We start from the raw sequence: 27,025 nt of genomic DNA on the forward strand, positions 1-27,025 counted from the left end.
GGACTTGAGTGTTTTAGTAACAAGGAATTAGTTATTGCATATTCAAGGAATAAAAACTTGAAGGAATTTTTAGTCCCCTCTACTCTGCCAGATATCAGTGATCCTCTGGACAGTCTTCACTTAGGACATAGGAGATGTGGACGTTGCAGTGTGTGCGCTCTTTGTATAGAGACCACCAGTTTCGTCCATCCTACTACAAACAAAATATTTTCTTTGAAGCATTCGTCCAATTGCAATACTGCTCAGGTTATTTATATTATCCAATGCCCTTGCTCTCTACTATATGTGGGCAAAACCGTCAGGTCTATTAAAACATGTATCATTGAGCATAGGAGTTGTATATCAAGGAATGTTCAGTCAGCACCCCTGGTTCAACATTGGCAGGGCAGCTAATCACACTACAGCAGATATTAAATTCCTTGTGTTTAAAACTTTTACAAGGAAATGGAGGGGAGGTGACCTCGACAGAGTCATTTTGCAGGAAGAACAAAGGTTGATTTATGATTTCAACACCCTTAGCCCCAATGGCCTGAATAATGAGATAGACTTTTGCCCATTTTTATAATATTAACAGGATTGTTTACGTCTGCTATCTTTTTGTATACTCATAAAGATGATTGACTGGTGATTTTCACCTTCTACTATGCTTTTACCACTCATGCTCACCAACTATGCATACCTTACACCGCACATATTATACATGTGCGGTGGTCTTATATTTGTGTATTTTATTTTTTCTGCTGTACAACTCATTACACTAAGTATGTTTATGCATGGTTTTGAGATTATTATGCATATTAAATTACAATTTCACCATTTTTCCCATTTTTTTTATTTTTTAATATATATTTTTTTACTGTTTGCAGTGCACTTACGAATATGCATATATTTATATATATGGTCAATCATGTGTACATACACAGTATCCATATTTTTGGTTTGGCTTTGTTTTTTTATTTTTTGCCAAATGTGCCTTATTTAACATACTGTTTGTCAATTTTTACTTTTAATTTTTATTTCAAATTCATTTTCAATTTTTGCTTCAGTTTTTTACTTTTAGGAAACCGCGTCATCTTGGCAAGCTTTGGTTTAGCATACTTCATTAATTATTTTCCTTTCATTGTTTTATTATATTTTTTTACTTTTCAATTTTAGTTTTTTATTTTTTTCTTATTATTTTTCTATTCATTTTTGCAAAATTCATGCATTAGCACACAATTCACCTACATTTTTAAAATCTGCCAGATGGTCGGCGAATCAAGCTGATTTTCCAGGTTCAGTCCTTGTTTCGCATGCTCTGCCCCCGAGTTTGGGATTATGTTTAGGTCCTCAGTTCCATGGCAGCCACCTTGGAGGTGATACCATGGGCGAGGGCGCACATGCGTCCCCTCCAGCTTTACCTGTTGAGCAGATGGTCGCTGGCTTCTTTGGAGTATCAGTGGTGCCTGCCATGGTTGAGCTGAGTCATGGTCAAGCCGAGTCAGGAACAGTTTAACGTGGTGGCTCCTACCGTCCAATTTGCAGAAGGGCAAGCAGTTGGCCTCCCCCAACTTGGGTGGTGGTTGTGATGGATGCCAGTCTCTTGGGATGGGGAGCCCATTGTCTAGATCGAGTTGCTCAGGGAACTTGGACTGTGCTCGGTGGTTTGGCCCATGAATCGATTGGAATTGATTTCGGTGGTGAACACCTTGATGAGTTTTCGGAATCTCCTGGAGGGCAAGGCGGTGCGAGTTTTTTTAGACAACACTACGACAGTGTCCTACATCAATCGGCAGAGGGATATTTGCAGTCTTCTCCTAGCAGAAGAGGTGAGGTGTCCCGTCTGCTGGTTTGGGCAGAATCTCATGTTCTTTGCCTGTCAGCAGCTCACATTGACAATACTCAGGAAGATTTTCTCAGCCGGACTCTTCTGGATGCGGTGGAATGAGAGTTGTCCTTGGAAGTGTTTCATCTGATTTGTCGGCATTTGGGGATGCCTGTGATGGACCTCTTGGCCACATCACAGAACGCCAAGATTTCCAAATTCTTCAGTTGAAAAAAGATAACCCGGATCCGCAGGTCTCGACGCCCTGCTGCAGCCGTGGCTGGAGACAGGGCTCCTCTGTGTCTTTCCCCTGTGGCCACTGATAGGGAAAATCCTGTACTGAATAGGCCTTCATCGAGGACTGATGGTGCTAGTGGCACCGGACTGGCCCCGGTGCCCTTGATGTGTGGATCTGATTTGGTTGATCGACGGGCCACCATTGCAGCTGCCGTTGACTCTGGATCTTCTCAATCAGGGTCCAGTCCGTTGGGAAGATCCCTCCTGCTTTGGTCTTATGGCCTGGCTCTTGAGAGGCACCGGTTGAGGAAGAAGGGTTTTTCGGAACCCATTATTAGCACTCTTTTGCAGTCAAGGACACGGTCTACCTCATCTGCTTATGCTCGAGTTTGGAAAACCTTTTCGACATGGTGTGATCAGAGTTCTGGGTTGCCCTTTCTGTCTCAAATTTTGATCATCTTAGCCTTCTTGCAGGACGGACTTCAAAAGGGTTTGGCCTATAATTCTCTTCGAGTCCAGGTGACTGCCCTAGCATGTTTTCGAGGATGAGTGGCCGGCTTACCTGGATGTGGTTCATTTTCTATGGGAGGGTCCTGCATCTTCGTCTGCCCTTTCAGTGGCCATGTCCTTCTTGGTTTTAAACCTGGTACTCCATGCTCTCCAGTTGCTGTCATTCGAGCCCTTGCACAAAGCTTCAGAAAAAGATCTTACTCTTCAGACGGTATTTTTGGTAGCCATTATGTCAGCTTGACGGATTTCAGAACTTCAGGCTTTGTCTTGCCAGGACCCTTTTTTACAGTTTTCTGAAGCCAGAGTTTCTATTTGGATGGTCCCTTTTTTCTTGCCTAAGGTAGTGTCAACCTTTCACCTCAATCAGACTTTTTTTTCTTCCTTCATTTTGGAAGGAGGATTATCTGGAGGATTTTGTGTCCCTTCGCCTGTTGGATGTGCGGAGGGTACTTTTCTGATATCTGCAGGACTCTGAGTTTCGCCGCTCTGATCACCTCGTCGTGCTTCTCTCTGGGGCAAGGAGGAGTGATGCCGCCTCCAAGGCATCTATTGCTTGTTGGATTAAGGAGGCCATTGTGTCAGCATATATTTTGCATGGTCAGAATCCGCCTGGGGCACTTAAGGCCCATTCCACTTGAGCGCAGGCAACTTCTTGGGCAGAAACTTCAGGCTACTTGGGCTTCCCAGCATACTTTCATCAAGCACTACAGATTGGATGTGGTTGCTCGGGAAGATGCACGTTTCGGGGTGGAGGTGAAGGCGTAGGGGGTGTCGGCTTCACACCCTACATAAGGTATGCTTTGATACATCCCACCATTTCCAGGATTCATCTGCTGCAGGTGATAAGGAAGGTAAAATTATGTCTTACCTGATAATTTTCTTTCCTTTAGCTGCAGCAGATGAATCCAGGATCCCCTCCCTCTTAGTTGACTTAATTCTCTATTCCGCACGGTTTTCGACATTGTTTAATTTTTTAAAATCTGATTCAGATTCAGACAGGGATGTGAACACTGTACGGATATCAGTTCAAGGAACAAAGGGATACTGTTTCTGGTTACATTATTTGGTTCTCCGTTTTTTTTGTAGTGAGGATGGTTTATGAGTTTCAGTTATTTCTTCTAGTTTGCCTTTTTTCACTGCTTACGAATGATATATACTAACTGATACAGGGGCTGGCCGTCTGGTATCGCTGCCTTCAGTTCTGTTTATCTCTATCTCCACCTGATGGTAGGTGGACATAACCCACCAGTTCCTGGATTCATCTGCTTCGTCTAAAGGAAAGAAAATTTATCAGGTAAGACATAATTTTACCTTAGTTTACCATATTATGTATGTTAACTTGTACCCCACCGAAAATTGTAGATCATGTGGGCTATCAGCCTTAGATTCTTCCTGGCAACATTCTCCAAGTTCTCATGCAGATTCAGGTTACCTTAAAGATAGCTTGAACCTGAGACAATTTTTCCAGTTTTACTTTCAAGCCCACCCGGTTTACTATTTCACTGGGAGTTCTCACTGATTTGGGATGCCACTAAACCAGAAACTGTATTTCTTTATGAAGGAAGATGTTTTAATTGCCACAAAAGAGCCTTATTCAAGTTTTCTTTATCATTATCTATCAAAATTGCATCCAATAAAGTGATTGCTGCCTTCTGAAGTTGAAATTCAAGAGAAGTCTCACCAGCCTCATGGAGTTCACATCTGAGAAAGCTAAACTCTGTTTTTGTTGGTCATTTTCTTCCTCTCTCTGGAACCTGTTGTCTGTCTCCTTCAGACATTCCAGATGACAGGGTGCTTCCTGACACCCAAGCAGATGACTCATCTGCTGTGATTGCACCACGCATTCTAATCACATCATACAAGGTGAGGTTGAGGAGATGCTGTCTCATTTTGAGCTCAATCAGCATCAAGGACAATGCTAGTCCACCAATAAGTACCCCAACAAAACCATCTCCAAAGTGTTGAATATTTCTCCTCATATCAGAAATGATATGAGGGCTCCCAGTTTAGCACAGGAGCCCTTACCGCCATCTCAATGGGTGGCAATAAGGGCTCCCCATCGAAATGGCCAGTCTTTTACCCACTATGGTAAAAGGGGGCCTTGGTGCATGTTTTTGACACACGTTGAGGCCCCTTTTATCGCAGCTTAGTAAAAGGACCCCTGAATTTAACATGGCATTAAGAGAGGGAAAATACCCTATAGAAGTAGCTGAGATAATATTAACAACTATTACCAAGAATAGGTCTAACAAATGCAGATAGTTTTAGACCAGTGGCAGGTATTCCATGGGTTGCAAAGCTCTTGGAATTCATAGTCAACATTCAGTTTTCAGAATATATTGCTGGTTCATCTTTTTTTTTTATTTTTTTTTTTTTACATATTTTACAACATGGCTTCTGTACAATGCATAGTGTGGAGACCATGCTGCTTTTACTTGTGTCTGAGGTAAGAAGATATCTGGCTTTAGGAAGAGATGCAGTCCTTCTCCAGTTTGACATCTCGGTGGCATCTGATGCAGTCAGTCATGATCTGCTCTTCCGTATGCTGTGAGAAATGGGAATAGGAGGCTTAATCATAAATTTGGTTTACTGCCTTTTTGAAAAATAGATCATATTCTGTTCTGAAAAACGAACTCAAATCACAAAAGGTGGCTGTCAAGCTGTGGGGTCCCTGAGGGTTCTCCTCTGTCCGCCCAAATGTTCAATGTATATATGAGCCCTCTAGGTTGATATTTGCAAGACAGGAATATTTATTCCCTTTCATATGCGGATGATATGTCTGTACTTTGTCTAGAACATGATTCAATAAATGAAACACTTGTTGCTTTAAAGAGCTACATTTCAATTGTTGAAAACTGGGCTAGGTCCAATGTTCTTAAATTGAATGTTTAAAAAAAACTGAACTGTTATGGCAATCAACAACTAGTTTTGGAAAAAATCAATTCTGGAATTTTATTGAGATTTGAAGCTAAGTCTAGAGTACTCAGAATAATATTGCACTCGAGATTAGCCATTGAAGATCAGGTGAATGCATTGGTTTAAACATTCTTTCTCAGTCTGAAAAGATTGAGTGATACGTTCTTCTCTTAATCTCTCAAGTGTTAGGACAGTAACATAGTAACATGGTAAATGACGGCAGATAAAGACCTGTACGGTCCATCCAGTCTGCCCAACAAGATAAACTCATTTTACATGGTAGCTCAAGCAATTTTATTACCTCAACTTGATTACTGTAATTCTTTATATTTCTCCATTAATATGCACTTAAGAAAGTGGCTTCAATTATTGTTATATACATCAGCAAGGTTAATTTTTATGTTGAAATCGTTTTTATTAAAGAACCCTCAGGGGGAGGAATGCTGTCTTCGGCCTAACCCCTGGTAAGTCTTTCCTCAGCTGAGAGGTGCCCAGCTGTACCACCGGCTGCCTTTCAGGTGCTGTGGAGGACTTGCAGCTCATCTGCATATCCTTACAGCCTTCTCCGGGGTGACACCCAGGTCCACTCCGATCCACTCAGGGCCTCCGCTCTAGGTGCCGCGCGCCTAATGGTGCGCGGGGCATTTTATCTCTTTACATCTAATCTTCTTCCCAGTTGCTAAAGTACCTCAGTCATTTATGGCCCCTATTCACATTCTCTTCCTAGCCCTGTCCCTTCCTAATCTTTTCCCTCACCCCCTACCTCTCTCCGCTACAGGAACTCACTGCCCATCCATCGACTTCATCACCTCACCTTCTCTCCTACCCTCTTCCTCCCTCTTAGCTTTTAATCTCCGCCTCTTTCTTCCGTCCATTTTGCCTTCCCCATTCCACCTAAATACCTCTTGCCTTCGACGCCTTCGTGGCCACACCTCTCCTACTCTCCTGCGCTCTCTTTTACTCCTTCTCTTACTCTCAGCCGGTGACATCAATCCCAATCCTGGCCCCCCTCACCAACTATTATCCCAACTCTACAGATTTCACCGCGACCTCTCTAACCTCATCTCTATTTCTCTACTCCCCTCCTCTTCTCTGCCCTTCTCTTGCACCCTATGGAATGCCCGCTCTATCTATAACAAACTCGCCTATATCCAGGACCTCTTTATCTCGCGTCACCTCCATCTGCTCGCCATAACAGAAACCTGGCTCTGCCCTGATGACTCTGCTTCAGTCGCAGCCCTGTGCCATGGCGGTTATCTATTTTCACATACTCCTCGCCCTGCTGGCCGTGGGGGCGGTGTTGGACTACTTCTCTCTCCCTCCTCCAGATTTCAACCCCTTCTTCCACCTCAATCTCACTGTTTTTCCTCCTTTGAAGTCCACTCTATCCGCCTTTTTTCTCCTCTGCCTCTTCGAATAGCGGTCATTTATCGTCCCCCTGATAAGTCCCTTTCATCCTTTCTCAGTGACTTTGACGCCTGGCTTGCCTTCTTCCATGATCCTTCCTCCCCCTCTCTCATCCTTGGTGACTTTAATATTCCTGCTAATGATCCTTCCAACTCTTATATTTCCAGGTTACTCGCTTTAACGTCGTCCTTTAATCTCCAACTATGCTCCACCTCCCCTACTCATCAAAATGGTCACTGTCTTGATCTCATCTTCTCCTCCAACTGTTCACCCTCTAGTTTCCTGTCTCTGATCTTCCCTCCTCTGATCACCATCTTATAACTTTCACACTTAAATCTCCTCCCTCCCAGTCCCGTCCTATCTTATCTAATTTATCTAGGAATCTTCACGATATTGACCCTTCATCTCTATCCTGCCATGTTTTAAACCTCCTCTCTACTGTGGCACCATCCACATCTGTCAACGAGGCTGTTTCATCTTACAACAATACTCTATCCTCTGCCTTAGACACTCTTTCATCTTTGATGACCCGCCCTGTAAGGCGTACAAAACCCCAACCTTGGCTGACTTCTAATATCCGCTACCTACGTTCCTGTACCTGTCCGCCGAACGCCTCTGGCGGAAATCTCGGGCCCTTGCTGATTTCTTACACTTTAAGTTCATGCTGACCTCCTTCCAATCTGCTCTTTTACGTGCCAAACAGGATTATTATATCCAACTGACCAACTCTCTTGGCTCTAATCCTTGACTTCTCTTCACCACATTGAACTTTCTCCTCAAGGTGCCCCCTCCCCCAACTCCCCCTTCATTATCTCCTCAGACCCTTGCTGAATTCTTTCACAACAAGGTTGAAAAGATAAACCTTGCTTTCTCTACCTCACCACCTCTCCCTCCACTAGTCCGTTCCCCTCTCTCTCCTTCCCCTCATTCCCTTTCCTCCTTTCCTGAAGTTACTATTGAGGAAACTACACTTCTCCTTTCTTCCTCAAAATGTACCACCTGTTCCTCTGATCCCGTTCCCACCCACCTTCTTAATGCCATCTCTCCTGCTCTTATTCCTTTTATCTGTCACATTCTCAACCTCTCACTTTCCACTGTGACTGTCCCTGCTGCCTTTAAACATGCTGTGGTCACACCTCTCCTTAAGAAGCCTTCACTCGACCCTACTTGTCCCTCTAATTACCGACCCATCTCCCTCCTTCCTTTTCTCTCCAAATTACTTGAGCGTGCTGTTCACCACCGCTGCCTTGATTTTCTCTCCTCACATGCTTTTCTTGACCCACTACAATTTGGTTTTTGCCCTCTCCACTCAACCGAAACTGCGCTTACTAAAGTCTCCAATGACCTATTACTGGCTAAATCCAGAGGTCAATATTCCATCCTCATTCTTCTTGATCTTTCCGCTGCTTTTGACACTGTCGATCACAGCATACTTCTCGACACCCTGTCCTCACTTGGATTCCAGGGCTCTGTCCTTTCCTGGTTCTCTTCCTACCTCTCCCTCCGCACCTTTAGTGTTCACTCTGGTGGATCCTCTTCTACTTCTATCCCTCTGCCTGTCGGCGTACCTCAGGGTTCTGTTCTTGGTCCCCTCCTCTTTTCTATCTACACTTCTTCCCTTGGTTCATTAATCTCATCCCATGGCTTTTCCTACCATCTCTATGCTGATGACTCCCAAATCTACCTTTCTACCCCTGATATCTCACCTTGCATCCAAACCAAAGTTTCAGCGTGCTTGTCTGACATTGCTGTCTGGATGTCTCAACGCCACCTGAAATTAAATATGACCAAAACCGAGCTTCTCATTTTCCCCCCCAAACCCACCTCCCCGCTCCCCCCGTTTTCTATTTCTGTTGATGGCTCCCTCATTCTCCCTGTCTCCTCAGCTCGAAACCTTGGGGTCATCTTTGACTCTTCTCTCTCTTTCTCTGCTCATATCCAGCAGATCGCCAAGACCTGTTGTTTCTTTCTTTACAACATCCGTAAAATCCACCCCTTTCTTTCCGAGCACTCTACCAAAACCCTCATCCACACCCTTGTCACCTCTTGTTTAGACTACTGCAATCTGCTTCTTGCTGGCCTCCCACTTAGTCACCTCTCCCCTCTCCAATCGGTTCAAAACTCTGCTGCCCGTCTCGTCTTCCGCCAGGGTCGCTTTACTCATACTACCCCTCTCCTCAAGACCCTTCACTGGCTCCCTATCCGTTTTCGCATCCTGTTCAAACTTCTTCTACTAACCTATAAATGTACTCACTCTGCTGCTCCCCAGTATCGCTCCACACTCGTCCTTCCCTATACCCCTTCCCGTGCACTCCGCTCCATGGATAAATCCTTCTTATCTGTTCCCTTCTCCACTACTGCCAACTCCAGACTTCGCGCCTTCTGTCTCGCTGCACCCTACGCCTGGAATAAACTTCCTGAGCCCCTACGTCTTGCCCCATCCTTGGCCACCTTTAAATCTAGACTGAAAGCCCACCTCTTTAACATTGCTTTTGACTCGTAACCACTTGTAACCACTCGCCTCCACCTACCCTCCTCTCTTCCTTCCCGTTCACATTAATTGATTTGATTTGCTTACTTTATTTATTTTTTGTCTATTAGATTGTAAGCTCTTTGAGCAGGGACTGTCTTTCTTCTATGTTTGTGCAGCGCTGCGTACGCCTTGTAGCGCTATAGAAATGCTAAATAGTAGTAGTAGTAGTAGTAACCAAGATTCCATAGGAGATACAATGACCATTAGCAAACATTGCAGAATGGTACACAGAAGTCAGTACTCAAAAACATAGTTTGTCCCTTCTTGTACGTTCCTGCCCCACCGCAAGGTGACAAGAATCTTAGTATCAAACCTAATAATGTACATGCAAATTAACTTTAATCTACGGTTTCGATCCCAAATGAACCCTCCCTCCCCCCAAACACACCCACCAACCCTTCTTTGCAAACAGTTAACAACAAAAGTTTGAATATGGGGATAGAGCAAAGACCTGCTGAATCAAAATGTGACTTTGTGTGGCTGTGTCGTACTTGTGAGTTCTTGTGCCAAGTGGAGAGTTAGCTGGGTGTGAAGGGCATGTGCCTGGATTCCACTCAGTGGCTGAGCAACCCTGAGGTTCACCTGCGGTGACCACCGTTCCCCAGAGGTTGAGCCCCCAGGTGCGGGCGGCAGGCAGGACTTGTGCTGATGGACGAGAAGAGGGGTGCTGAGGAGTCAGCTGAAGGTGAGCAGCAGAAAAGGTCCGGGTACCGGCAGAGTCTGGAGGCAGGCAGCAGACGGGAAGGCACTCCGGGTGTGGGCTAAGGCCAGTAGGCAGGCAGCAGGTTAGGGAGTAATCCGGGTGCAGGCAGAAGGCAGGCAGCAGGTCAGAGAATAATCCGGATGCAGGCTGAAGTCAGAAGGCAGCAGGTCAGAGAGTAATCCGGGTGCAGGCAGAAGTCAGAAGGCAGACAGCAGGTCAGAGAGTAATCCGGGTGCAGGCAGAAGTCAGAAGGCAAGGCAGCAGGTCAAAGGGTAATCCGGGTGCAGGCAGAATATTCAGGCAGGCAGCAGACAAGAGAGTAACCAGGTCCAAGCAGGGTCTTTAAAGGCAGGCAGCAAACAGAAGAGTATGCTGAAGAGAAATGCTTACCCAAGTAGAAGCTGAAGCAATGAGGCAGAGGGAAAGCGTCCCAGAAATCATGCAGGTTTTCTGACGTAGACAGGAACCAGCTAAAGAAGAGAGCTTCCATAGGTCAGGTAGGCAGAGAGAAAGTCAACACAGGTGCATGGCAGCAAGGCAATTAAAGAGCTTGGAAGCCAGGCCGAGAGAGCAGATCCAGGTGCATGAGAGCAAGGCAATCAAGGAGCCTGCAGGCAGAGAAGAAGTACACAGACATGGCTCAGGGCTGAGCCAGTCAAGTGTGTGTGTTGCCAGGACCCTTCGCAGCCCGAGGATGCCGCTTGCGTTGAGGTAGGGGACATGACAGACTGGCTGCAACGTAGCCTGAAAACGCTCCCAAATACACTGGAATTTAACCCCCTGGCCGAAGAAAAATCATGCACATTCATCCGCTCAATTGCCAGCAAAGTAATCCTCTGCGTGCGCCAGAGGGATAAAGTTGATGCAGCTGGTTCCAACCAACTTAATAAAATAACCTTTTCCCTATGAGTATTGTTCTGTGCAACAGCCCAGACAATCTAGGCGGCAATGGAGCAAAAAGGGGGAAAATATAAAAAAGAATCAGTGGCGACAATGCAAAGCAAGTTTCCAAAAAGACATCACATCGTCAATCACTTGTGACCAAAACTGTTGGATAGCAGGGTAGTCCCAAAACATGTGACTGAACGTAGCAGCTGGAGCTCTACATTTGGGACAGGCCCCTGTCAGACAGAGCAAGTCCTGAAACCCGAAACACCTTACATGGTGAAAAGTAGAGTCACAAACTTATACTGGAGTTTCAAAAAAAAAAAAAAAAAAAATGTTAACAGAATACTTCTGTATACCAAGCAAAGCAATTTGTACTTGTTGAGCCATGAGGTCAATTGCCAAATCTGCCAACCACAATGCTGCTAACGAGGTATAGTGCACATCCTCAGTGGTGTCCTGCAGAAAGCGATGATGAAACATGAGTGGCACTTTATCTTAAGCACCCAGCGTCAGAGCTTCATTTAAAGTGTCCTGAACATCTTCATTTAAGTTCTGTCAGCCCAAGCTGCCAGCATAATGATGAAGCTGCAGGTAAGCAACATGATCCGTAGTCTGGAGTGAATACATCTGCTGAAGATCCTTAAAGGGGCGCAGTTTACCATCATCATTCAAGAACTGAAGTAGATAATGAAGTCTGAGAGATCACCAACAGGAAAAAACTGAAAACTTCGTGCATGGAGGAAAATCTGGGTTATGATACAATGACAAATAGGGAGTTGCTGCTGTCGAAAAATGGTGGCGCCTACATAGCCATCGCTGTGACGCCTGAGCCTAGAGAAAAGGGTTGGCTAAAATTGATTGGGGGAGGGGCCTTCAAGGCACCATGTGCAGCAGCCAGCTAAAATGTTCACAGCTCAGACTGTCTAATTCAAAGGGTATAGCAGAGAAAAAATTAGTTCCCCGATACCAATTGTTCATGTGTCTCATAGAACATGCAACAGTTAAATGTCGTATATTTAACAATCCCAACCCCCCATGTGCCTGTGGCTTCAGGAGGATGGAAATAGGAAGTCTGGCACGACGACCCTGCCATAAAAACCATTGCAATGCTCTGTGCAGCAGACTCTTGTCCTGAGCCTTTAATAAAGTTGGCGCATCTGAAACACACACATCCAACAGGGTGCTAACATTATGTTAAACAAATGAATTCTCCCCATAAGGGAGAGAGGGAAGTCTTGCCAGAGTCGCAAAAGGCGAATCGAATCCTGAAGCAATGGGTGAACATTAGAGTCATACAGGAGGGAGAAATGCGCTGGTATAGTGATCCCCAAGTAGTTCAAGTAAGTAGTAGCCCAGCTAAGGGGAAACTCCCCACGCCATCTAGAATGGATGTCCTCCATCGTAGGGAGCACCTGAGATTTGTGACAATTGAGCTGAAAACCCACTAATTTCCCATATTATTCAATAAGGTGAAATAGTGCAGATAATGATTTCTGAGGCTCTATCAAGGTCAAGAACAGATCATCCGCAAAGGCCAACACATTTATGGTGCCCACACATAGGTTAACACCTTTCATATCCACAGCAGCATGCACCATGCATAACAAGGATTCTAAATAAAGCGAGAAGAGAAGTGAGGAAAGGGGACAGCCCTGAAGCGTTCCACAGTTAACCGAGAGAGGGCGAGGGCTCACTCCATTAACCAAAAGCGATGCCTGAGGAGCAGAGTAGAGAGAGGACACCACCTGAAAACACCACCCCTGGATCCCCACATGTTGTAAAGTTCTGAACAAAAGGGCCGGTGCACCTGGTCAAAGGCACGTGGTGCATCCAAGCTCGTAACCAACAACCGTGTCTCTGTTCGCCTTCCGTACCACATTGCCAATAAGAACTGTCACACATTGACTACAGATTGTCGACCATGAACAAACCTGATTTCATCTGATGAAACCAAGGTTGGTAATGCTAATGCTACTCGAGCTGCTAAAATACGAGATAAAATTTTAATATCCATGTTAATTAAAGAGATTGGACGAAACGCTTCTGGCACTAGAGCGTCACAACCCAGCTTCAGGAGTAAGGTGATAAGAGCTAAGTTATCATGGAGAGGAAAAGACGGCTGACAAATCACCTCTTCATAATAATCATGCAAGGAACCAAGAAGAGAGGACTATAAAAATCTGTAAAATTCTCCCATGAAACTGTCCGGCCTGGAGCAGAATAAAGTCTCTGTGTTTGAATAGCACCGTGTACCTCTTTTGTAGTTAAAGGACAGTTCAAAGAATCCATCAATTCAGGGGTCAGGGAGGGCACTTAAGAGTGAGCCAGGTAGTCGTCAATAGCGGACGCTTCAGCTAGACTGCCATCTCCCGAAGCGTACAGGGTCTGAAAATGCTGTAGAATGCTGTAGAATGACCTCCATTTGGAAGCAAGTGCCCCGCTGCGAGTCTGAATAACTGAAAAAAAACGGGAACGCCCAGAAGTTTTAGTAACATGCACTAAAAGACATCCCAATTTATTCCCATATTTAAAGAAGCAGAATTTACAATGTATAAGTGTTTTGGATATCTGTTCCTGCAGCAATTGATTAAGAGCTGCTTTAGTAGTTGTGAGGGTCTCAAACAGTACATTAGCAAAGGGTCTGCTAGGTATAACTTGCAAAGACCTACTGAAAGAACCCACAGTTATTATGGCTGTGCCTAAAGAATCGCAGCCTTCAGTAAGATAAACCGAATATTCACGTTCCAGCTGTGGTATCTGCAGTTGGCTGTGCCAAACATTCCTTCACTGCTTTTGGAGAGTCATAAACAACCCATTGTCCATTATGATAAACTTTAAACCCTTTAGTGTCCAATGTTCCCATAATAAGCCATATGGGAACAGATTGATAGGAGCATTGGACACTAAAGGGTTAAGCAAAACAGCATATAGCAACATGAAACGCTGGTGCTTTTCAAATGAATCTGCACAGATAGGGGTAAACCGCCATCTCCGATCTTGTAGAGAAGCAGAATGGTCTTGAAAAAATTTGTACACATTCCCCCTCATACAGCAAGTTGTTATGTTTAACCCTTAAGGATCTCTATTTTATGAATATAATTGTGCACCTTTACCATAACAACCCGGGGCCGCCTCCTGCCCTCATGCAGATGGCCAACATGGAGAATGTGTTCAAGACAGAGGGGCCCCGCACTGTCAGACAGTGCAAATTCCTTGCTCAGCTTGCCTTCTAGAACAGAACAAAGGGCCTAATCTGCTACCTGCTCTGGAAAGCCCACTAGTCTACGATTCCCTTGACGCAATCTATTCTCGAGGTCATCTAATAAGGCAGTCTGCCTCTGCACCTGTTGTTGTAAAGTCGCCAGGGCATCCTCCAACTGGACGTCTTGAGTCTTCAATGGCTGGCACACTAATTCACCCATCCACTGGTTTGTGTCAGCCAGAAGGGATACCAAATGAGTCAGCTGCCCAGATAATTGACCTAGCCAAGGCTCCAAAGTGCATTCAACAGCAACTGTAAATTGTGCAAGCTGTGCCCCTGTGAATGTGGGATGGGATGGCGATGCACATTCCGCTGTCTTATCAGCGGAGCGTGCCTTAGTAGATTCTTTTTTAAGTCCTTTTGCGGCCATATTTCCTCCCGGAATTTGCAGAAATATGTCCATATAAAGTTTATAAATGATCTGTTGCGGATTCTGCAGCCATTCAGGTCTCAAAGTGATTAATAATAGAAGAAAGAGGGTGTGGGAACCTCGAGAGGCCAAAGAAGCGTCCTGACCTCTCAGTGCATCACATGATTTTTTTAATTTTTAACATTGGAAAATTTCATGTGGCAACTCCCGTTTTAAATAAGTTACACTGGCTTAAAATTGATTTCCAGGATTTACTTCAAAGTTGCGTGTTTAGATGCTTTCATGGACAGAGCTCAGAATTGATGGAAGGATTCTTCAGTTTACAAGTAATAGAAGTCATCTTAGGAGTAGGACAAATTTATCACTGGATTTTCCTTCTGTAAAGGGAATGATTTTCAAAGTATGTTGGTAACGGTCGTTTGGTTTTAATGCAAGTAAAATCTGTAATAGTATCCCAACTGAAATACGTACCTTGACTTCTTATACCCTTTTTCATAAGGCACTCAGGATACATTTCTTAGACAAATATCTTGATTAATAAATGATGTAATTTTAGTATTTTTATTGTTTTAACTGTAATAAGATATGTAAATTCCTTCCACTTGGGAAGCATCTTGCTCTGTACTCCGCTTTGCACCATTTGGTTTAAAGGTAGATTATAAATCCCCAAATAGAATAGAATGATAGACCTTTTATGTCTCCCCAAAACAGAAAGATTCCTCAGTTCTGTTCCGGAATAAAGACTCATGGACAATTAGTCTTTGAGACTGCGAGAGAGAAGGTCTTTTTATGTGTATCCTCCATTTCTACTGATGGTGAAGACTTTCTTAAAATTCAGATAGGATTGGGGAATTATGATGCTCATAATCCCTTTGGCCAAGACCAGATTCAGTCTCCCCTTCTTTAGGAGCTATCTTGTAGGAGGCCAATCAGACTGGTGAATTTTCCAACTTTAATCACATAGGTACAGGGGGCTTTGTTGAATACCACTATTGAATCCCTAGACATCACAGTCTGGATGTTGAGACAGTAACCAAAGATACCCTACCCTGCCTGATAGTGTGTTGCAGGTTCTTCTTGCTTCTAGGTGAGCCTCCACTAGGATATCTCATAGTTTCAAGTGGAGGAGATTTTCTATTTGGTATGGCAGTAAGGTTGTAGATCCTTGTCCATTCCAACAAAAAAATGCATGAATACCTTCTATATCTTTCTGAGTCAGGCATATATCAACATCATGTATGTTTATGTTTATTAAAAAAAATTAATGTACTACCACTTCTTGAACAAGATCTCAGCAGTTCACAATAAAATGCAATAAAATTGAAACAGGAAAGAACTCTGTAATATATAGGACAGTAGCAGCCATACTAGAGTAAACATGCAATCAGCCAGCTCTACTGAATAGGCCCCAATGACCCGCAACCCGTGCTAAGAAGAGGGAAGTGGGATATCAAAAGCAATAGAAAAAAAAAGTGGTAAACACATCTCTACACAAATTTTAAGGTTTTTTTTTTTTTTTTTTTGGAATTTGTTTCAATTAAAGCCTCTTATCAGGCAACCCACTGTATTGTGGTACCTCATCATTGTTCTAACCTAGCTAAAGAAAGCTCCCTTTAAATCATTGTTGATGATTTGCTGATGTGAAGCTCTCAGGAAGAAGATAAGAAGGGAAGCACTTGTAATCGGATCAATAAATCAATGATTCAGGAAAATATTGACTAATATGATAGAGTACAATAGGAGAGGGTTTGTGATCTCGTTTGTCAATGGATTTGCAAGGTGCTCTTTTTTTTATGTTCTTTTACAGTAATATGCCACATGCCTTTGAAACAGGGTTCAACCCAAAGTGATTTACAACCAAAAAGATAATACTTGATTATGATTATATTTTATTATTGTATCAATAAAATACATAATTTAATATATATGTAGGGAAAGGCTTGACAAAAGTCGGGAAGCACACCTGGAGCCCCATGCATATGTGTATTTATTTAGATATCTAAAATTATTTTAACAGCTGTTCACAAAGTACATTCAGTTGCATTATTTTATATACAATAACCTTGCACACTGCCTAGCATGTTTAAGGTTGATGGAATGTGCTCTGTATGTTTGTCTGCCGTATTGGTACATTCTTTAGTTGTCTGTCAAATTTGTTATTTTCTCTTATCATGTTTTTTTTTTCAAAATCCCTTTACAGGTGATCAAGCTAGAAACCTTTTTGTTCAATCTGGTTTACCTCAACCCGTATTAGCACAGATATGGTAAGTAAAAATAGTTTCAGTACTACAGGGGTAGGAAAGCAAAGCAATTAAGGGTATATCCAGAAATGTGTGTATATCAGTTATAGTATGTCAAAAACGTACTATATGCTCAAATTTCTAAGTAATGATCTACTATAGTAGTATTTTTAATAGGTTTTGCCATTGATATAGGGAATAATAGATCCTGACGTTTGTAGCCATGAAACCTTAGTAGAATATCCAATGCTCTTAAAGAAATCTTACTGGATCTAGCATAATTGTGATGCTGCACTATCTATATTTGTGTTTATGAAATAGGCTTCCAGATTGCTAATGTGAGTGGTTTATGACTTTACATTCAAAATAATTAATTGCTCCACAAACATAACAATAAACATAACAATATATATGGAAGGTCTGGGCTGGGCTGTGTTCACATCAGGCTTCTGCACCTTAGATTAAATAATACACTTTTTGTTCATTTACAACTCGTACTTTTACAGACTTCTGTTCAGTCTGTGTTGAGGCACCACTCCTCAGTTTTACTTCAGACTTCTTTCATTTATTTTGTCTGGAGAAAGGAAACTTTTATCTTCCCTTCATATTACAAATAACTCTCCTCATGTCCTGTGATCTGAACTGGATCTATATTTACATCCAGTCCTCTTCCTGGACAACAAAAGGAAAAGCCTGCAGCAACCTGCATCAGTTGGAACATCCAAGGATATCAGAACCAGAAACTACAAAGTGCATAACTACAATTCATGACTTGAAATTTTAATTTTAAGATTTCGATTCTGTTAAAACTAAAGTCCACCATCAACCCCCTCTGCATTAAGTCTCCAAAGAAATTCACGCAGGCCTGGTCTAAATTTACAAATTTAAAAGGTCTGTTCTGTCAGAACTGTTGACTTAAAGCCTTTAATCCTACAGTGCCAACTGGTAAGATTGCTGATCCACAGAATCCTTTAGGACTGTAGTGCCACCCAGTGAAACTTGCCTAAGGAGCTTCGGACACAAAGAATGTGCCAGCAGACTGAGAGACCTTGGGGATCCCTATGGTGTGTGGGAGAGGAAACTATAATCCCCACCAAGCAAAGAGAAGACAAAAGTACAAGGGGTCAAATACCTTCATAACCTCACTGCTATACCAAAGCTACCCCAGCACCCACAGACCACCCTTTGGAAATATAGGACTGGTTAATGCTAGATCAGCTGCTAAGAAATCTTCAGTGATCCATGGTGTCCTCCATGAATAGCATCTTAACATCTTAGGAATAAGTGAAACCTGGCTAGATTTCAAATGGGGATTTACCAGTAGCTGAACTATGCAAAACAAGTTTCAACATCCACCATCAACAAAGACCAGGGTGGAGGGGTAACAGTATTGATTCGGAATGCAATCAAACTGCACAGACTTGTCATTGCCCAGCTAAATGAATCAGAATTTCTCTTAATCCAGCTACAAGAGTAGAAACCAATTTGGCTGCTTTATGGTATACCAAGCATATTTCTTCACTCAATGTGTAATTAAACTGGAATTCATTGCCAGAGAATGTGGGAAAAGCAGTTAGCTTAGCGGGGCTTAAAAATAGGTTTGGATAGCTTTCTAAAAGAAAAGTCCATAAGCTATTATTCAAATGGGAAAATCCTGCATAAAATATATTGTACTGTTGTGGAATCTTTCCAGGTACATGTGACCTGGATTGGCCACTGTTGGAAACAGGATACTGGGCTTGATGGACCTTCAGTCTGTCCCAGTATGGCAACACTTGCGTACTTATATACAAGCACCTCATAACAACACATCATCTGTGCAAGAATGCCTTGATCTGTTTGCACAAACGACCATGAATTACCTAGGATGATGATCATGGGAGATTTCAATCTACACATCAAAACCCCAGATACTTCCACAGCTCTCTTCCTTGACACGATGACAGCACTAGGATTCATACAGGTGATTAATTCTCCAACCCATGAAAAGGGTCATATACTAGATGGTATTTTAGAAAGGGGTTGATATCCCAGAATACTAGGATAGCAGTATTGAAATAACTGACATTCCATTTTCACTGACATTCCATTTTCTAATTAAGCCCAGGCCAAACATATTCCATGTTATTAAAAAAAGGAAGAAGGAAGATAAACAGCAGTCTGCATGGTTAAAAAGTGAGTTGAAGGAAGCTATTAGAGCTAAAAGAAAATCCTTCAGAAAATGGAAGAAGGAACCGACTGAAGATAATAAGAAACAGCATAAGGAATGGCATGTCAAATGCAAAGTGCTGATAAGTAAGACAAAGAGAGATTTTGAAAAAAAAGATTGCACTGGAGGCAAAAACACATATTAAAAAACTTTTTAGGTATATTAAGAGCAAGAAGGCAGTGAAAGAATCAATTGGACTGCTAGATGACCAAGGGGTAAAAGAGGCAATCAGGGAAGACAAAGCCTTAGCGGAGAGATTAAATGAATTCTTTGCGTCGGTCTTCACGGAGGAAGATTTGGGAGTGATACCGGTGCCATAAATTGTATTCAAAGCTAACAAGTCAGAGAAACTGAATGAAATCTCTGTAAGCCTGGAGGATGTAATGGTGCAGTTTGACAAATTGAAGAGTAGCAAATCTCCCGGGCCGGATGGTGTTCATCCCAGAGTACTGATAGATTGAAAAATGACCTTGTGGAACTATTGTTAGTAATATGTAATATCCGGGAAATTATAGACCAGTGAGCCTGAGCGGCTAGCCCCGGACGGGATCTGGGTGCCCAGGGCGAGTTTTTCTCCCCTGATTTTGTGTTATTATTGCATAAAGCATACATGCTGAAAAGAGCTCTCCCTCAAGGGTCATCTGAGGCCCCTTCTATTGTCCCCCCCCCCCCCCCCCCCAGTGGATTCTGGCCTGGGACTGCCCGCTGAGGCTATTTTCCCTGATAATTGGCATAAAGAAAAGCGTGGAAGGGCTAATTCCCCTTCAGATTGTGGTGCATCTCCTTTTCCCCCCCGTGGTCGGCCTGTGAGGATTCGGAGAGTTCTGGCAGGCCTTCGTGGTCTGAGGAGCCAGAGTCAGGTGCAGAATTACCACAGGATCTGGATGATCCCTCTGCGGTGAGGATTTTCCACCGTGATGAGCTGCCAGCGCTTATTTCAGATGCCCTACAGGTCCTTTCTATTGAAGAGCCTGACAATGGCACGGCCTCCTCTGTGAATCCTAGGATGGCTAGTACCAAAAAGCCTGCTTGAGCCTTTCCTTTGCATGACTCCATCCAAGAGTTTATTTCCGCTCAGTGGGCTGACCCCGAGGGACCTTTGAAAATTTCCAGGGCTATGGGGCAATTATACCCTCTGCGTGAGGAGCATTTGGCTCGTTTTGCAATGCCTAAAGTAGATGCCCTAGTCACTGCGGTGACAAAGAGAGCTACCCTCCCTGTGGAAGGAGGAGTTGCCCTGAAGGATATACAAGACCGTAGGCTGGAAGCAGCACTTAAACGGTCCTTTGAAATTGCAGGTCTTACTGTTCGAGCGTCTGCATGCAGTTGTTATGCTGCTAGAGCCTGCCTGGCGTGGTTGCAACAGGCAGTGGAACAGCCCGGAGATGGAGCGGAGCCCTTCTTGGATGTGGCTCCGCGGCTGGAGTCGGCGTTGTCCTTTTTGGCTGATGCCCTTTATGATATTGTCAGAGCTTCGGCTAAACAAATGGCAGTAGCAGTGGCAGCTCGCCGTCTTATTTGGCTACGACATTGGGCAGCGGACATGGCCTCTTAGCAAAGGTTGGTGAAGTTGCCCTTTCAAGGCCTTCTCCTATTTGGTGAGGAGTTGGGAAAAAAAAATTGTTAAAGGCCTGGGAGATCCTAAACCCCAGTGCTTGCCCGAAGATAGGCCAAGGCCTTCCTCCAAGGGCCAGGCGGTCCACTCCTCTTATAGACCTCGTTTCCGTGAAGCTAGAAGGAACCGCCCGGGGCGTTCTGCTGGGTTCACTTCTCATGCCCATTTTTCAGCAGAGGAACTCCTTTCGCTCGGACAAGCGTTCCGCAGCCACCGGCGCTAGGCCTGGAGTTCAGGGGCGACCCTCTCAATGATGGTGCGCCGGCCCCCTCCTTGCTTCCTGTCATCGGTGGATGTCTTTCCCTCTTTGCTGAGGAGTGGGCCAATATTTCCTCAGATCAGTGGGTTCTGGACCTGATCAGAGATGGCTACAGAATGGAATTCAACGCCCCATTAAGAGACGTGTTTGTGGAGTCCCGATGCGGTTCTGCCGCCAAACGGGCGGCGGTAGAGGAGACTTTGCAAGGTCTGATTCAGTTAGGGGCTGTGTCCCCGGTACCTCCCGCCGAACACGGCTACGGCCGATACTCCATCTACTTTGTGGTGCCGCGAAAAGGTGGGTCTTTTCACCCTATTCTGGACTTAAAAGAATTAAACAAGTCCCTGAGAGTGCGGCATTTCCACATGGAAACCCTGCGCTCCGTCATTGCTGCGGTACAGCCAGGAGAGTTTCTCACGTCTCTAGACCTGAAAGAAGCTTACTTGCACATACCAATTTGGCCCCCGCACCAGAAGTTTCTGAGGTTTGCGGTGTTGGGAAAACATTTCCAGTTCCGGGCCTTGCCTTTTGGCCTCGCCACAGCTCCCCGCACCTTTTCGAAGGTAATGGTGGTAGTAGCTGCTTTGCTCAGGCGAGAAGGTGTCAGGGTTCACCCGTACCTAGACGACTGGCTCATCAGAGCAGACTCTGTAACAGAGAGCTATCAAGCTACAGCCAGAGTGGTCTCAGTACTTCAATCTCTAGGCTGGGTCGTCAATATGGCCAAAAGTCACCTGACCCCCTCGCAATCTCTAGAATATTTGGGGGCCAGGTTCAACACAGACTCAGGCTATGTATACCTACCCGAGCTAAGGCGGTGCAAGCTTCAGAATCAGGTCCGTCTGCTCCTGAGGATGCCCTGCCCGCGAGCTTGGGACATTGTCCAGCTGCTGGGATCAATGACAGCCACATTGGAAGTGGTGCCCTGGGCGAGAGCGCACCTGAGACCTCTACAGTATTCCCTACTTCAAAGATGGTCTCCAGTTTCTCAGGATTATCAATGCAGACTTTCTTGGCTCCCTGCGGCCCGACTCAGCATGGAGTGGTGGCTCTCAGACAGCATACTGCGGCGAGGAATGCCGCTGGCACTCCCCGATTGGTGTCTAGTAGTGACAGATGCCAGCCTGAAGGGCTGGGGCGCACATTGCAAGGGGAAGCATGCCCAGGGTCTATGGACACCCGAGGAGTCGGAGTGGTCCATCAACCGCCTGGAGTTGAAAGCGGTGTTTCAGGCGCTTCTGGCCTTTCAAGTGACCCTGGAAGGATTGGCTGTCAGAGTGATGTCGGACAACACGACAGCAGTGGCCTACATAAATCGACAAGGCGGCACTCAGTGCAGAGCACTGGCCGCGCAGGCCAAACAGATTTGCCACTGGGCCGAGCTGCATCTTCAGTTTCTGTCGGCAGCTCACATTGCAGGTCAGAGCAAAGTGCAAGCCGATTATCTAAGCAGGCATCAGATCGATCCAGCAGAATGGGAACTAGCAGACGAAGTATTCCTGCAGATATGTGCCAAATGGGGCAAGCCTGTGATGGATCTTAAGGCGAGAAGTTCAAATGCCAAAGTCCCGTGCTTCTTCAGCAGACGGAGAGATCCTCGCTCGGCAGGGTTGGATGCCTTGACTCAGCCCTGGCCTCCGGGCCTACTGTATGTGTTCCCTCCGTGGCCCTTGATAGGGTGCATGCTCCTGCGGATTCGGCTGCACCCAGGAGAAGTGGTCCTCATCGCCCCGGATTGGCCCAGGAGGCCTTGGTATGCGGACCTCTGACAGATGCTAGTGGAGCTCCCCTTCCTTTACCTCTGGTACCGAACCTGTTGTCACAGGGCCCGGTAGCCATGGAGGACGCCTGCCGCTTTGGTCTTATGGCATGGCAATTGAGAGGGCGCAATTGAGGGACAAAGGCAATTCAAACACAGTCATTTCCACTCTCCTGCAGGCCCGCAAGCGTTCCACTTCCGTGGCTTATGCCAGGATTTGGCGCCAGTTTGAGTCTTGGTGTGCTTCAAAAGCGATCACACCCATGCGTGCTCCTGTCTCGCCGATTCTGGACTTTTTGCAGGATGGTGTACAAAAAGGCTTGGCCTATAATTCCCTGCGGGTGCAAGTAGCAGCGTTGGCCTCCCTTCGTGGTAAGGTTGAAGGCATGTCTTTAGCTGCTCATCCAGATATGGCACGGTTTGTTAGTGGGGTGCTTCGGCTCCAGCCTTCCGTGCGAGCACCCTGTCCAGCTTGGAACCTGGGGCTAGTTTTGAAGGCCCTGCAGGCCTTTTGAGCCGCTTCGGCGAGCATCGGAGAAAGATTTGACACTAAAGGCCGTTTTTCTTGTGGCCATTACTTCGGCAAGACGGGTGTCAGAGCTCCAGGCGCTGTCCTGTAGAGACCCATTTCTGCAATTCTCAGAGTCCGGGGTCACGGTTCGGACCGTGCCTTCCTTCATGCCTAAGGTGGTTTCAGCGCTTCACCTAAATCAGCCTATTTTCTTGCCCTCCTTTGATAAGGAGGAGTTTCCAGAATCTTTTGGGCAGTTGCACCTGTTGGATGTGCGCAGGACTCGGCTGCAGTATCTGCGAGTTACTATTTCTTTCAGGATCTATGATCATCTGTTTGTTTTGCTATCATGTCCTCGCAGAGGGTCTCCAGTGTCTAAAGCCACCATTGCCCGCTGGCTCAAAGAAACGATCTTTTCAGCTTATCTGCTTGCCGGTCGGTCTCCGCCTGTAGCCTTTAAGGCGCATTCTACCAGAGCGATTTCTTCCTCTTGGGCTGAAACTGGAGCACTCTCTCGTCAAGAAATATGCAGTGCAGCAACATGGGCTTCTAAGCTCTCTTTTGCCCGACAATACAGGCTGGATGTAGCTGCTAGGAGGGATGCGCGTTTTGGAGCACAAGTGCTAGCGCGTGGTGTGACCTGTTCCCACCCTATATAGGGTTTGCTTTGTTGCATCCCATACGTAATGGCTTCATCTGCTTGATGACAAGGAAGGGAAAATTAGGTTCTTACCTTGGTAATTTTCTTTCCTTTAGTCATAGCAGATGAAGCCATGAGCCCTCCCTGTATGATTGTCTGTATGCTGTGAATCTGTTTCAGGTTCTGTTCTTGTTTCCTGAAGTTCCTTCCTTGGGAGAAAGTTGGAAAACAGTCTTCAGGATTCATGTTCACTTATAGGAGGATGAGTCCATTCCCTCCAGTTTATGTTTTGGAGGATGAGTTTATTCCCTCCAGGAGGTTGCGTGTATCCCCTCCAGTTATACAATAAGGAGGCCGAGTTTATTCCCTCCAGGAGGATGTGTTCATTCCCTCCTTTTGAGTTCATGCCCTTGTTAAGGGGCCATCGTTCGCTGTGAGGAAAGTTCATGTTATTCCCATTGTGGTTTGCCATACTGCTTTGGAAGCTTCAAATACTGAAGAGGCAGTGGAGCTGGCTGGCCATGAGGCACTGTGAAAAGTTGAGTGCTCTCTATCTCCCCCTGCTGGTTGATGGACACAACCCATACGTAATGGCTTCATCCGCTATGACTAAAGGAAAGAAAATTACCAAGGTAAGAACCTAATTTTCCCGTCTCGGTTTCTGTGAAGATCATCTAGCAGGGATACGAGGACCGTTTCTGTTACGGACTTTTCTTTTAGAAAATTGTCCAAACTTTTAAAAAACCCTGCTAAACTAACTGCTTTTACCACATTCTCTGGCAACAAATTCCAGAATTTAATTACAAGTTGAGTGAAGAAATATTTTTGATTTGTTTTAAATTTACTACTTTGTAGCTTCATTGCGTGCCCCCTAATCCTTGTATTTTTGGAGAGAGTAAACAAGCGATGCACGATACATGATACAAGAAAGTCTGGAAGTCTTACATCTCCTCTACTTTACAAGCTTTTAATGTCTATAGAACAGTTCTAGCAATCTGGCCCCACCATTAAAAAAATCACCAGAATGTTGTATAGAAAGATTTGGGGCATGATGTGGAAGGATACTGCAAATGTAGTTAACCTGTGGGGTAAAAATCTTTTTAATTGTATCAAGTCTCCCCCACCAGCCAATAAGAATGAGCCCTAAGGGACTCTCAACTGCAAAATTCTCCAAAGAATTGAAGGAATCACTTGGGTCAATATTCAGCTAGCATGGTCACTGGCTTAAGTCATGTACCAGCACTCAATTGAATCCTACCCCTCTCATAATCCAGCCCACATTTATAAAAGTAGCATCAGGCCACCCAGCTATTTAAATGGCCCAACACTATCCTTATGACATGAACAGTATATAGCTAGCCAAATCATGTGCTCTGCAACAGCTGGCAAATGAATAATTTCCTTTGCATATTGGCTTAAGTATTTCCAGTGGTCACTTGTGTCTGCCTCCTACCCAAAAATGACTGAAACCTCTGTAGAACAGATCCAGAAAGCCCAATTTTAGTCAGGTGAGTAAGCATGAGCCTATAACTAGATATTATTTAACACTGATGATATATTGAGGGAGACACAGGGCATCAACTACAGAGGCCATGATGACTGGCATCTCTCCCTCTCCTATCTCCCTCCCTCCCACAGATTGGCATCTCTCCTATCTCCTTCCCCCCACCTACCCCCCAGTGACCAGCATTTCTCCTTACTGGTAAGCCTAGATACTAATGCTGACACAGAAGTACAGAAGTAACTTCAAGCAGGCCTTGAGTATGTGCAGATGCTCAAGGCCCCGGATTGGCCCTGCTTGTGTCTGTGTCAGTATCCAGGCTTACCGGGAAATTCTGGTCAGTGTGTGTGTGTGTGGGGGGGGGGGGGGGTGGAGAGACATCCCGGTCACTTCGAGGATGGGAGGGGGGAGAAGGGCAGAATATTGTGCTGACTTGACTATAAGCCCAAAAATCTCTGCTTATAGTCAAGTATATACAATAGTTGTATTTGTTTTTTTAATACGCATTATTTTTCATTCTGTTTATGTAAGTAATGCTGCAACATTGATTTTGGAATCTGAGTAGATTTGCTAAAGATTGTTCATGGAGGATTTTGGTTAGAATATTGATCTATAAAAGAACTCTTGGCATGTCTTAATTCAACCCCAGTTTTGTCATTTAAACCTGTGGTCCTAGGCAAGTTGCTTGATCTTCCCATTCTTTATTTGTAATTTGGACTCCCATCACTGACTGTGTCATCTTGTATAGATTATTTTTATATTCCTGCACATCTAATCCTAGTTCTGCTGCTAATTTTTTAAGACAGTTGGAGGCTCATTTTCACAGCACTTAGACATACAAAGTACCATAGTAACCTATGGTACTTTGTGTGTCTAAGGGGGTCTTTTACAAAGGCATGGTAGCATTTTTAGCATGCGCTAATGATTAGCATGTGCTAAACGCTTGAGACACCCATAGGAATATATGGGCGTCTCCAGCGTTTAGCACACACTTATTTTTAGCTAGCACCTTTGTAAAGTGCCCACTAAGTTCTTTAAAAATACGCCTCTGTGCCATTGTGTTTCACTTTGGTATGCTACAGTTGTATGATGTATACTATTTCATCTGTTCTTTGTATCTTGTGTATTTCTATTTTATTTTCTGTAATAGTCAATCTGTAATTTAAATTCTATGATTTTTTTTGGGCATGTGGACTGTTTCTCTAGATGAAAAAGCTTTTTGATGCTTTTTAAAAGTTTTTTTTTTTTATAATCTCTTTTTTTCACAGGGCATTAGCTGACATGAATAATGATGGAAGGATGGACCAGTTGGAATTTTCCATAGCTATGAAACTTATCAAACTGAAACTACAAGGTTACCAGCTGCCCTCTGCATTGCCTCCTATCATGAAGCAACCACCTGTCGCTATTCCTAGTGCAGCAGGATTTGGTTAGTCTGCAGTTTGATTTTGTTACTCTTTTGTGATATGGTAAATGATGTATTAAAATGCTAAAAGACAATAGATTGAATAGCTCATTTGGCTTTTGTTGAAAACCCTACAGTGCTCTTGAAAGAAAATTAACAAACTGAGAAAATGAGATTTGTCCCCTTTTATTTGTTAATTTCTGCCTTTCTGAAATGAAAGCTTCCAGTAAATATGGAAGTTTTCCAGGTACTGGCT

General features: G+C 44.5%; 1 protein-coding gene across 1 annotated transcript in view; it reads left to right on the top strand.

The window, feature by feature from the left end:
• The window catches only part of ITSN1 (intersectin 1), a 379,821-nt gene that overhangs the window by 52,323 nt on the left and 300,473 nt on the right, over positions 1-27,025 (top strand). The window contains exons 5-6 of the mRNA XM_030202171.1: positions 16,831-16,894; positions 26,633-26,793. Of these exons, the coding sequence (XP_030058031.1) occupies positions 16,831-16,894; positions 26,633-26,793 (225 nt within the window). The remainder of the gene's footprint in view (positions 1-16,830; positions 16,895-26,632; positions 26,794-27,025) is intronic.

This window comes from Microcaecilia unicolor, chromosome 4 (assembly GCF_901765095.1).
Source record: "Microcaecilia unicolor chromosome 4, aMicUni1.1, whole genome shotgun sequence".
NCBI classification, from domain to species: Eukaryota; Metazoa; Chordata; class Amphibia; order Gymnophiona; family Siphonopidae; genus Microcaecilia; species Microcaecilia unicolor.